This window comes from Chamaea fasciata, unplaced genomic scaffold (assembly GCF_029207755.1).
Source record: "Chamaea fasciata isolate MVZ Bird 193981 ecotype frontalis unplaced genomic scaffold, bChaFas1.0.hap1 SCAF_1, whole genome shotgun sequence".
NCBI classification, from domain to species: Eukaryota; Metazoa; Chordata; class Aves; order Passeriformes; family Sylviidae; genus Chamaea; species Chamaea fasciata.
Window position 1 is genome coordinate 49,353,722 of NW_027094086.1, and position 13,117 is coordinate 49,366,838.

At 35.7% G+C, this 13,117-nt stretch overlaps 1 protein-coding gene across 1 annotated transcript in view; it reads left to right on the forward strand.

The window, feature by feature from the left end:
- SMCHD1 (structural maintenance of chromosomes flexible hinge domain containing 1) overlaps window positions 1-13,117 on the forward strand; it is a 68,393-nt gene that overhangs the window by 24,164 nt on the left and 31,112 nt on the right. The window contains exons 13-20 of the mRNA XM_066184431.1: window positions 264-346; window positions 496-609; window positions 2,849-2,926; window positions 3,003-3,122; window positions 8,396-8,540; window positions 8,756-8,852; window positions 10,423-10,495; window positions 12,144-12,283. Of these exons, the coding sequence (XP_066040528.1) occupies window positions 264-346; window positions 496-609; window positions 2,849-2,926; window positions 3,003-3,122; window positions 8,396-8,540; window positions 8,756-8,852; window positions 10,423-10,495; window positions 12,144-12,283 (850 nt within the window). The remainder of the gene's footprint in view (window positions 1-263; window positions 347-495; window positions 610-2,848; window positions 2,927-3,002; window positions 3,123-8,395; window positions 8,541-8,755; window positions 8,853-10,422; window positions 10,496-12,143; window positions 12,284-13,117) is intronic.

Here is a 13,117-nt window from a genome sequence, read left to right on the forward strand (position 1 = left end):
TACATAATCATGGAGTTCCTAATTACAGTTTTGGTATTTAATCAGGAATCAGACAAAATTCAGTTTCTTCCCTAGATGGGAAAGCAGTCAGCTGTTTCAGTAGAAACAAAAAGAAAATAAAAACCAGGAAGAAATAACTTGGGATTTGTTTTTTCTTTCCTTACCACAAAAATAGCTTTATGTCTATTTAACTAAAGATAAATTGCCCTTTATTTTAACTTACTGAAAAAAATGTTCACCTTTTTTTTTATTATTATTATTAGGCTTCCTGACAAATTATCAGTAACATGGCCTGAAGGAGATGAGTTGTTACCAAATGAAACAAGATTTGCTGGTACACCAATAGGTATGTTTTTTCCTTCCAAATACTAAAACATTAAACGCCAATTTAAAAATACATCGTGCACCCTTGCTAAAAAGACAAGCATAAGAAGTCTCTGGGCACTTTTAATCCACAACATGTTTTAAAAGTCTCATTTTTCATTTTAAATTCAGGAGCGTTAAGAATAGAAATTCTAAATAAAAAAGGAGAAGCAATGCAGAAACTTCCCGGTACAAGCCACGGAGGTTCAAAGAAACTCCTTGTTGAACTCAAGGTTATTTTGCATTGTGAGTATTTCATTAAATTATTTGTATCTTTATTGTTTTTAAAGTGCATAATGGATAATAAAGTATTTCATTGTATAATATATGTATATATCTAAAATACATATTAGAATTTGATAAATGGATGTGGTAGTTAGACAATACTTCATCAGTGCATGTAGCATTTCAAGGCCACTTTTCATGAAATGACAACTGCTTCAATGCCATGTGTTTAATGTCTTAATGCTATATTTTGATTACATCTTCTGTCACAAGTAAGGAGGGCCTGTCAATTCCAGACTGTCTACTTAATGTGTATAAGAAACATGGGTGAAATGGCTAATGTTTCTGTAATTAGCCTAGCAATTTACATGAGCTGCATAATAGTAGGGATCAGAATTGTTTAGTATCTAACATAAATTCATTTCAGAATTTTTTAAAAATCAATTTTGTTTGGATTTACTGTTTTTGTGGTTTTCGTTTTGTGGGTGCTTCACTTGATGTTCTCACATTGCCTTGTTAAGAATTGCATTCTGTCCAAGGCAGCTGAAATCATTCACTTTTGTTTTGAACACAGAATTAAAACACTAAATTCTCTGAAAACTCCAATTCTGCACATGTCAAATGTATTTGAAACTTGTAAAAATCTATAATCTTGTTTCTTTCTATACATCATAGGAAAATCCAATTCCTTTATCTGTTAGGAGTTGTAAAAATAACTTTCTGAGGTTATTGTAGTGATGCATGTCAAGGAAACCAAAGAGAAGTATCTTAACTACAGTTTAGTAAACGTATCAAGAGACTACGCATGGTATTTTAATTGCACTTGTTTGTTGTCCAGCATAGTGTGCTGGGGCATAAAGAGGTTGGAATTGAACAAAAGGCATTAATATAATATAGATTATCAAATTAGCTCCTATCAGCATATGTGACAAACCAGTGTTTTGCAAGCTTAATAAGATTCAGCATCTTGATGTCAGGAGGTATGGACTTGAGAGAGATCTGTTGTTTCTATTGTTCTGTTTTGTCAGGGTTGTTTCTAGGATCACTGAAAGAAGCTACCTTCAGACATTTCATGTTTCCTAACGCATTCATTGATGGAAATTTGTTCTTTTAACTGTTTCTACTGCTTCTTGTGTTAGCTTTTTTCTCTACTCAATTGAAGAATCAGTAGTGTAATCTTTGTGTTCTTCACCAGAATGATGAATAAGTCATATGAATGACAATTTGGGCATTGCATACCTGTCAAACTCAAACCCCTAATTTTATAAATGAGAGAAATATGTGTACACCCATGCGAAGGCCAAGAGCAAATATAATGTTTAAAATAAATAATGTTTAATAAAATAAAAAGTTTCTCTTCTCTTTTGAAGAGTGGAATACCTGGCAGACTGTACTATGGACTACCAAGACAGCTGAACTATGAGAAACCTGATCTGTTACTGGGGAGTCTTATTATCTAAGCTTCAAATTTAGGATTTGAATTAGGGTTAAGAGAATGATAAAGTCTAGTTGACAGCTCTTACTTTATCTTACGTGTGCCATTTGGTGCAAGAGCAGGGTCTTGAAACAGTTTTGCTTAGCTGTAAAACAATTTGTATTTCTACTGCATTTCTTTTTATTCTGTGTAGTCTTATTACAGTCACATTCTATATTTTGAAGTGTATTTTGGGGAAAAAAAAAAGTATTAATGCCTCTTGACACTTCCAACAATAAATCTTACTTCTGTATTTATCTTAGGTTATAGAACCAGTCACTGAAGTGGCCTCAGTTTCAGTGTGTTCTGTTTTTGTATGTGTCTTAATTCTGCAGAAGTTCATAAAGACAGATAAAACAATTTGGAGCAAAACAGGAATGTTCTTTTTTTTTCAGTTATGTGTTCTGTCAACTGCACATTTTCATCATTGCTCCCATTTAAGCAATTTTGCTGCAGTCATTTGTCAGGGTGATCTATTGCCAGCATGGAGTGCAGAATGCTTGTACTTAACAGGGAACACACAATCAAAGAGCTAATAAAATTCAGCTTTACAAACCTGTACTTTCAGTGCAATATGCCTGAGGCTAGCAAGTTTTAATTAAAATGGCATTAGACAGGGAGCTCATTTTTTAGCTGTGATCAATGTGTTTAGTTGTAAAGCTGAATTGATGTTTATTAGATCTAGAAGTGATAGTAATACTTAATAATAAGTGATACCAATGCTTGAAAAAGTTAAGAGTTATGGTGTAAAATTTAAATATATGTAGCTAAGTGTTTGTTTTGCAGCACCTACTGAGAATAAAGAAATAATTTCCCATATCAGTCAGCATGGAGGCAAGTGGCCATACTGGTTTAAAAAAATGGGTAAGTTTGCATATTCAATATCTTCAGTTTATTTATAAAAATTTTTTTTTCTAACTGTACTTTTTTATCTGTTTAGAAAATCTTCAGAAACTTGGTAACTACTCCTTGAAACTGCAAGTAGTATTGAATGAAAGTAATGCAGACACTTACGCAGGAAGGCCTCTGCCATCTAAAGTATTTAAATTTACTATTGTAGGTAAGAATTCCAATATTTTCTCCTGTTTTTAGTGATTCTATTTGATTCATAGTATATAAAAATTTGTCATGTTCTGGTTGAGAGGTGGTTTTCAGCACTGAAACATAGCGTTTTTCCTGTCAAATTTGAAGCATTTCCTGGAAAAAAATGGGGTTTTTGTAGTGGGTTTTTATCTCACATGTAATGTGTTGGCTCTGTGGCAGGCAGTTTTGCATAAAAAAGAAAGTTTTGATGGAATCTAATGCTCCCTGATGTGAACTTTCCCAAATGTACTTAAAAAAAATAAACTTCATTAGAATCACCCTTTTTCTTCATGCCATTGACGTAAATATTCTTTCATAAAACTAGTATTCATTAGGCAAACTTTCATGCATAAACCACAGAAACTCATTAAAAAACAGGTTATATGTTTAAAATAAACATGTTGAGATTAAAGACTTTTTTTTAATGAATAAAGGAAGAATCCTATGCAAAACTAAATTCTCGTTTGTATGTAATGGATATGTCTCTTTGGGGTTAACAATCATAAAATGCTTACTCCAGTGCTTACTAGAATATTCACTTTAGAAAGGATCAGTGTGAAAAGATGGGTGGTGGGGTGGCCCAGGAGTGTTTAGACTTTCTGGAGCTTGATGATGGTGACAATTAATGTTGAGTGTTTGTGGCTAAGTGAGCGGGGAAGGCCAGCAAGGCAGATACTGAGGTGGGAGTCTGTTACAGACCACCCAGCCAGGATGCAAAGGCAGATTAAATACATAAACAGCTGGGAGAACTGTCACAATGACTAGTCCTTGTTCTTGTGGGGTACTTTACCTTACCAGATGTCTGCTGAAAATTTAACACAGCAGACAGGAAATGGTCTAGAAGGTTCCTGGAGTGTGTAGAAGAGAACTTGCTGGCACAACTGGTGAGGGACCTAGCTAGGGAGGGAGCCCCAGCTCCTTTGTGACTTTCTCTTTGTGAGCAGAGGAGCACAGGTGGGTGGTCGGAGGCTGTCTTGAGCACGTTGATCACAAAATGGAAGTTTACTGTGTTTACTTTTCTTGAAGTAAGGAGAAGGGTTTGCAGAATTGCCACCTTGGACTTCCATAGGGCAGAATTTGGCCTGTTTAGGTGAGTGGTTGACAGAGCCCCTTGGGAAGTAGTTCTGAAGGGCAGAGGAATCCAGAAATGCTGGAAGAAGAAGAACAAGAAGAGCGAAAAGGAAGCTCACAACCTGGACTTCAGGAGAAGAGTCTGGCCTCTTCAAAGATCTGCCTGGTAGAGTTCTATGGAAAGAGGCCCTGGACAGACTGGAGACCCAAGCAAGTTTGTTAATATTCACAGGTCACCTCCAAGCTGAAGTCTCGTTCATCCCAATGAATAGGAAGTCAGACAAAAATTCCTGGAGGCCTGCATGGATGAACAAGGAGCTACTGGCAAAACTCAACACAAAGAGGTATACAGGAGGTGGAAATGGGAACAGGTAACCAGGGAGGAATACAAAGACTATCCAAGCATGCAGGGATGGGATTTGGAAAGACAAAGTCTAATTGGAATCAAAAATGGAATCACTAGCAAGTGATATCAAAGTCAACAAGATGGGCTTCTTTAAATACATAGGTGACAAAAGGATGGCTGAAATAAACACGATGCAAGAAACACAGGATGTGGAAAAGGCTGAGATACTGAAATAATCTGCCTTAGTATTTATCAGTAAGACAGACCTCAGGAATCCCAGGCCCCAAAGACTGGTGGAAGGTCTGGGGCAAGGAAGATACACCCTTGATGGAAGATTGATCAGGCGAGGGAGTACCTAAGCAAACTGGTGATACAGAAGTCTGTGGGCCTCATGAAGCAGAGAGAGAGCTGGCTGATATCCTTGTGAGGCCACTCACATTAATTGTATAGTCATGGCAATTGAGAGAACTGCCTGATGTTTTGAGGGAAACATCACTCCCATCTGCAGAAGGAGGACACACAGAGCTACAGGCCAGTCAACTCTATCTCATTTTGTGGGAAGGTGATGGAGCAACTTATCCTGAAAACCATTTCCAGGTACATGGAGGACAAGAAGGAGCCTGGATTCAACCTTCTATGATGGAAGGACTGGCTTAGTAGATGTTGTCTATCTAGACTTCAGCAGGGTTCTCATCAGTAAGATCCCTTAAGATCCTCACAGAGAAGCTCATGAAGTTTGGGCTGGATGAAAGGAGTGAGGTAAATTAATGAACAGGTGAGCCCAGAGAGTGGTGATCTGTGGCTCTTAAGTCTAGTTAGAGGGCAGCAAGTAGTGGTTACCCCAGGGGTCAATACATGATTTGATCCTGCTTAATGTCTTCATTGGTGATCTGGATAACAAGACAGAATGTACCTTCAGCAAGTTTTCCTGATAACACAAAACTGGGAAGAGTGGCTGATATACCTGAAAGTTTGCCACCATCCAGAGGAACCTCGGCAGGCTGCAGAAATCGGTTGTCAGGAACCTTACGAAATTCATTATGAAGAGCTAAATCCTGCACCTGCAGAAGGACAACCCCCAACCTGCCACCCAAGTATCTGGAAAGCAGCTTTGCAGGGAAGGATCTGGAAGTCCTGATGGGCAGCAGGTGAATGCAAACCAACCGTGTGCCCTCACGGCAACAAGCAGCAACAATGAGGTGATCCTTTCTCTCCACTCAGAATTGGTGAGGCTAGCTGGAGTACTGTGCCCAGAACTGGACACATTGCTTTACAACACAGAGACATGGACATACTGGGGAGAGTCCAGCACAGGCCCATGAAGATGGTGCGAGGACTGGAGGGTGCTGAGGCAGTGAAACCATTTTTCCAGAGAAGTTATGGTTGCCTCATCCCTGGAAGTGTTCCAGGCAGGGTAGGATGGGTCTCTGAGCAACCTTGTCTAGTGGAAAATGTCCCTGTCCATTACAGGGAAGGTTGGATAATATTTAAGATCTTTCCAACTCAAACCATTCTATGATTCCGTGATCTCTTACCTGAAGAGAGTCTGGGGGATCAGTCACTGCTCTGCCTGGAGAAGACTCACGGGGAGCTTACCAATGTCTTTAAACAACTAATGGGAATGTAAAGAAGGTGGAACCAAGCTCTTTCCAATGGTGTTCAGTGATGGACCAGAGCCAATGGGCACACACTGAAACACAAGAGGTTCTCTCCAAGCATCAGGAAACAGGGTTTTTTCACTATAAATGTGATGCAGTGCTGCCACAAGTTGCACAAGAAATTGAGGAGTTTCCTTTCTTGGGGATATCAAAAGTTGTCTAAATGTGTTCCTGGGCAACTGACTCTAGATGGTCCCACTTGAACCAGGGGCATTGGATAAGGTGACCTCCAGAAAATCCTGCTGACCTCAGTCATTCTGTGAACTTTATCTACAAGGGGGATGGGAGGAGGGAAAGTAAAAATTGCTAATTTCTTTGCATTTAATATTAAAATGGATATTTTTGTTGCAATTTTGGGAGTTATAGCTAACATCTGTTTTCAGAAGATGAAGGGGGGAAAAAATCTGTATTTTCTGTAGCCTCCTATTTCTTCCACAAAATGAGAGGCTTTGAATGCAAATTCTTGAAGGCAGAAAAGAGTTCTTTGTAAATAGCATATTCTTCTAAAAGCTTCTGCTTATTGACAGAGAAGAAAGAGGTATTCTTGTTTAAAGGGGAAAAAAAGTTTGGCGTTACTTGAAAAGAGTAGTTATTTAAACATATGTCTGAAAATGTGCCATTGAAGGCTCAAGATATTTCTGTGAACTTGAAAGAAAAGAAAAGAAAAAACCCCTGGTTTTCTGAACAAAAATGAACCTTGTCTCTTCTTTTATCTCTATCAAAGTGGAAAGAGAATCTTACTACTTTCCAATAGTAGTGTGGCTTCCCCCACTATGGCAGCATTCAATTAAACATTCCTTTAGCAATAATAACTGAAATGAACAAATCTCATTGGAAAGGAATAAAAGTTTTGAAAAATCTATTTAGTTAATAGTATGCTACTTTTAACACAAGGGATACAAAAATCAGCTTTAGCTATCTCTTTCTGCTTTTTTATTTAATCAGAAGATAATTCAACATTTTAAACATTGTCAGTTTTTAAAGGTATTTCAAGTCTTTATTTTTGCAATTGTGTTTTGTGTTTTCTGAAATGCAGCCATAAAGCTTCACACTTGTTATTCCAAGCTAATTTGTGCTACTGTTTATGATGTAGATTCTAAAAATCCAGAAAAGAACAGTCTAAACTGAAAAAGCATTTTTGGCTGAGAAACAAATTATTCTATTTCTCTAACAGCAGGTTGTCACTGAGTGTTTATAGTTGTTCTTGGTAAGCTAAAAAATACCATAAATGCTGGTTAAAATTAAGTCAGTCTCCAAGGTTGGTGGTTTTAGTTCAGAAATGTTCTTTTGGTAGTTACTCACTTTTAATATTTTGGAACTTATTTTTCTGCTTCTTTCTCAAATAATTTTACAGTTTTATCATTCATTTATGATGATAAATAAAGTTGTAGACACTGTAAGGCTGAGGTCTTGTTACAGCCCGTACCTAATTTTGGCTAACACAAGGTATTTATCATCTCTTGTGCAAAGGAAGCTTCCTGATAATGGACACCCCTATGTTTTGAAAATAGTTGTTAATTTCAGTTCAAAATTGTTTGATAGGGTATTAATTTACCATTTAGCTCAGCATGCATTGCTTCTTTTTTCAAAGGCCACTTGGTTAAGACATTTTGTTTCCACAAAATATGATTCTTGATTTACATGCTTGATATACGCTCCACTTGTTACCACTGTTTGGTCTTGTTTGTTAGTGCCTAATTGAAGACAGTCTAATGGGGCCTGGTTTCACAGGAAAGATACACTGCCATTTCTTTTTCTAATACTTGTCATTACATATCTTTATCTCTCAAATTTAGGGCAGTTGTAGAACAAAAATGTTCTGTTGCATGAATTACTTATCTTACTAGAATTAAAGCAATTAAATATTTAGGAAAAGATGTCCACATGGAACTCGTTCACTTTCAGGTGCTGTATTGATGTTTTGAATACTTTGGGAATGTTGACTATGCTGTTATGTTTCTCACACTGTAGTCTGCTGTTATATTTTGTTTTTATTTTAGTATAAGTTAAAAAAAGAGCATCAATCAATAAAGCATAACTTCGGTTATAACAGTATTCTGAACAGCCTGTTCACTTTGCATCTGAAAACCACTTGACTTAATTGCAGCCTTAATCAAGAAAAAGAGAAGGAGCACACGTAATTCTTTCTGAAAATGTATTATTCTTTTCTCTTAGAGGGAAAACCAGAGAAATTTGTGGTGGGTCTCTTGGAGCTTCCTTTTCGAATTGGAGTACCTTTTAGCATTCCTTTGGAATTGCAGGATGAATTTGGTCATGCAACACACTTGACAAATCGCATTAGACCAGTTCTGGAAGCTAGGTAATTCAGCCATTTTTATTTTTGCCCTTTCTTCATGTGACAATAATATGATAATACTTTAAGGTTTGTCTGAATGATATAGTGGGAATTTCTCACATAAACGAACAGATATTTTTGCTTTTATTTTCCTAAGAATATCTGAAATTATCTTGTGTATTAAAACACTCTGTTTGTTTTTAAATTGATTCTCTTGTGCTTTCTATATATTTTTCTAGTGGATTAACGTTGAAACATGAAGACATACCTGTGGCAGCAAAGTGTGTCATTAAGGGTGTTACTGCTAAAGGCTGTGTAAATAGTTGCCAGGGCAAGGTAGGCTAATAAATTTAAGCTTGAAGTAATATATTAAAAAAAAGACATAGAGAAAATATTTTTTGTGTAAAATGAATTGTCACATGGTGTTAGCTTAAGTTTGGTCTACAGTAATGACCACGGATATTTCTTGGGATATTTTCAAATTGTATCTTGGAGCTCTAGGTGGGGCAGTTTGTATTTCCCCTCCCTGCACTCTTTTCAGCTAATGGGACTGGAGCTGGAAGAGCTGAGCAGTACATGGGTATGTGATACAGTGTACCCAGCACGCCAAATCAGCTACCGTAGTTTGAACTGGTGCTGAGATTGGTTTAAGCCAAATCATCCTGATGAATTCTGCAGTGAAAGATGATAGGGAGCTAAAGAAGATGAAAATTTCCGTTCTTAGTTGAGATGATGAGTAGTAATAGCTAATAGGCAGGGTGTCAGCTCAAGCGTCTTTAAATGTTTCCACTATTCTGCTTGCTCTTCCATGGTGAATATATTGTCCAAATCCAGCCTGTTACTGATGGATTCTCATCATACTGATGGATTCTTTGTCAAGCTTCTACTTTACTGTAAAACCCAAAATGTACATTGCATGCTAAAAAGATTTTTTTCATAAAACAGGTCTTAATGCTTTTGATAAATATAAATGAAAGATTTTTTTTAAGTAATTTTAAAATTATTTATAAGGCATATTTACACAGTATTTTAGCCAGGTCCCTATCCTTTCATTTAGTCTCCTAGTCTAGCATAGTAATGACAAAGCTAGGAGATAGGTGTCCCGTTATACTTGATATTGTTGCTTAGAAAATAGCAAATAATGTTGCTGGAGAGATGTGTAAAAAGCATATACCTGCGTATTGAAAATTAATGGATAGTCAGTGTAGGAAATTTTGTAGGCAAAGTTTAGAATTTCAGGTGAAGGGCAAGTACAATGACATAGGATGGAGTGCATTATGAGAAATAAAGTGTATAGGAACAAATGTGTCAGACTTCAGCAAGAGTTAAATTTGGTGAGGGGCAAGACTGAGAGTCATTTAAAGAACTTGCAGTACAGAAATAATACCATACCGTATTAATTTAAAAAGAAAAGGTGTTACTTTCTTCTTATTATTTTTCATTCTCTGATTTTAATGTGAAAACTGGTTTTAGTGATGCATGTAAGAAAAATAGAGTAGTTATTTTTCTTACATCCTTAATCAATGATGAGATAAACAGTGGTAGTGGTGCCTTGTTAAGGAATAACAAACACAGAACTTGCAGACCCTTTCTTTAAAACTACTTTTTTTTTTGAATTGCTATATTTTCCCCCATTAAAACCAAAAGTTATGAGAGCTGCTTTTCATAGTTTCAGAATCACGTAGTTTAACATACAAATCCTGAATTGAATGTCTCTGGTTACATGTTATATAACATGGAAAAGACAGATTTCAGTACAGGAGGAAAAAAAACCTTTATTTTTTGTAGACCTGCAAGACAGTTTCTAGGGACTTCTTAAATTAATATATATATAAATCAGCATGTTTATGTGAGATTATTATATGGTTTTGTTTAAGGTTAATAATTAAAATATTATTTTCAATAGAACTTTAATCTGAAGATTACTCTTCCTGGTTTGAAAGAAGATACACAAGTCATTAAAATAAGATTGCAGCCTGGTAAGTATCCTTAAAATATTTTGTGAAATTCTGTTAAATTTTATTCTGACACTATTAACGAAAGTTTCTCCCAAGAAAGTAAAATATTTAGTGAGACATAAAAAAGGATCCAGGGGATGACTAGAAAAGAAATGAAGCCAAGAACATGTCATTTTTGGCATGAACGTCATTGTACTCACAGCCTAATCTTGCCTACTATTCTGGGGGCTGGAATTTTTGTCTGCTTATTTGAGTCACTTTTCTCTCTTTCAATTGCTTTAAATCTTTCTTTAGCACCATTGATCAAATGAGTTTCGTATCTTCTTGTTTTTCTTTAGCATTAAGACTTTTCACCTGTACTAATCTGCATTGAAAATTAGTATTCTCCCTGCAGAAAATGTCTTATGAATAAATAAGGGCTCATTCAGTTTCTTACCCCAGCAAAGGAGAATGCTTTGGCAATTAAATTGTGTTTGAAATTTTAATGTTACGTGTTGAATTTATCATAATGCAAGACAGGAACATAGAGCACTGTAAAGACACTGCCCTTATCAGAATTTTATGTTTTGTGGATGTCTTGATTCTGAGGATTCCCTTACGTGAAATCTGTTATCCCTTGTTACTTGGGGTTTTCTGGATTTGGGATATAAAGTATGGTATGAAAGCTAAGTTTTGGCCTCCCAGATTACCAAATTTCAATCTTGCCCATCTCATTTTGCAGAGATATTGTCTACTACTTTGTAAGACCAATAATGCACAGTTTAGTCCATTATTCTTTATCTTCTGGGGAGTTAAGGGGTTTTTTATGTAGAAAACAGTGAAATGATTGCACTTGAGACAGACTGTGTTGTGTGTTGCTTTTATTTACCTTGTACTGATGGCAGCTTCATCCTTCATTTTGCTTTTAACAATGTAGAGAGGCTTCACTACCTCTTTCTTCTCACTTGAGTTATATCCTTGGCTTTGTAAGCTGTTTTTTGAGGAAGGAATAATAAAAGCTATTTCAGTCTCATTCTTCAACTAGTGAGTTTGAAATAGAATTTATTAAATCATGCATAAAGGATGCTTCTGAAAAATTGCCATCTTCGTTCCTTTAGAGCCTGTCTTTTAATAGCAATCTATTACTTCCTTCTCCTTTTAAAAACTGATAAAATAATTCTGTGTTCCAGGAGATAGACTTACTTGAATCACTTCACTTTATTACATAAGTAATGGCAACAAATTTTTTTTGCATTTCTTTGCATGCAGATTGTAGCTGTGATAGCTTTGGCTATTAATTGGATATCTCAACATTAATATTTTTGGGTTTATCATGTCAGAAGAGAGCTCCAGGTTTCTTTTTTGATGAATGTGAACCCGTACAGTATGTAAACAGAACTGTGTTGTTTGTTTACACATTGTATATTCTGAATTTCATCATGTTTGTCTAAACATTCTCTACTAAAATAATTCAAAAGATTGGCAGATGGTATGTACTGAAGGACAGAAGATGTCTAAAACTTCTCAGTACAAAAAACATGTATATACCTGAATTGTTTGAAATAGTTTGTTATCACAAATGTCTTGGTAGCTTGGCTTTAGAAACTCTTTGAGATAGCAAAAACTGAAATTGTGTCTCACAATTTATCTAAAATGTAACTATTGTTCTGCAATTGTATATTTTTTACAGGCCCTCCTCGTCAATTGAAAGTAAAACCAGATTCAGAAATTCTAAAGATTGAAAATGGTACAGCTTTTCCCTTTCAGGTTGAAGTACTGGATGAATCAGGAAATATAACAGTGCAGCCAGAGTTGATTATTCATTGTAAGGTAAACTGCATTTCATAGTGTGCCGTAAGGATTTTTGATTCTTGCTTTTTAAAGGGTTGGAAAAAGAATCTGTTTTGGTATCTGTGTAGAATTTAATATCTTTAGTAATGCTTTTGAAGTTTCTACAGCTTGCTAGCCATAACTGTGACTCTCTTACCTATTATGAGCCATTCAGTAAGTTTTAGAATCAGTGGAACCTGGCCTTAGAAATGGAAGAGAAAATTATGTGAGGATAGGTTCAATTTTAAGGTATTTTGGCCATATTTATTATCTACAATACTAAAATTTATTCAGAAAAATAAGTTCAGAAAGCTTACTTTTCGTATTTTTTAAGGTGAACATTCAAGTCTAGTGTGTAAAAATAATATTAGATTAGACTATTATCATAAACACCAATATAAGCTCAGAAGGGAATGTATATCTTGTTTTGACTTTAGGAAGTAAAAAAACCTTCCCATTTTGGTTCCTCTTTTTTTGACTCAAGAAAGTGACTTTCCCAGTTCTAGTGAAATCCAGCAAGGATATATAAAAGTGTTTTCCCACTGCAAAATAGCCTAAATTCCATTTGCACTTTATATGTGTGCACGCCCTTCCTGTAGACTGGATCTGCAGTGATATGACGTGTTGAACATGATGTTTAAATTCCTTTAATGTGTGATGTTTAGTAAATTAATGAAAAGGAAGTTTACTTCACAAGTTAATTGAATTTATTGCATAATGGCAGAAGAGTCTAACTATTGTGTGTTATTAAAGCAAGTGAATAGATAGTATATTTTATTTCTATATAGTTACTTCTTTCTCCTACACATCCCTTATCGCCTGCAGAAAAATACA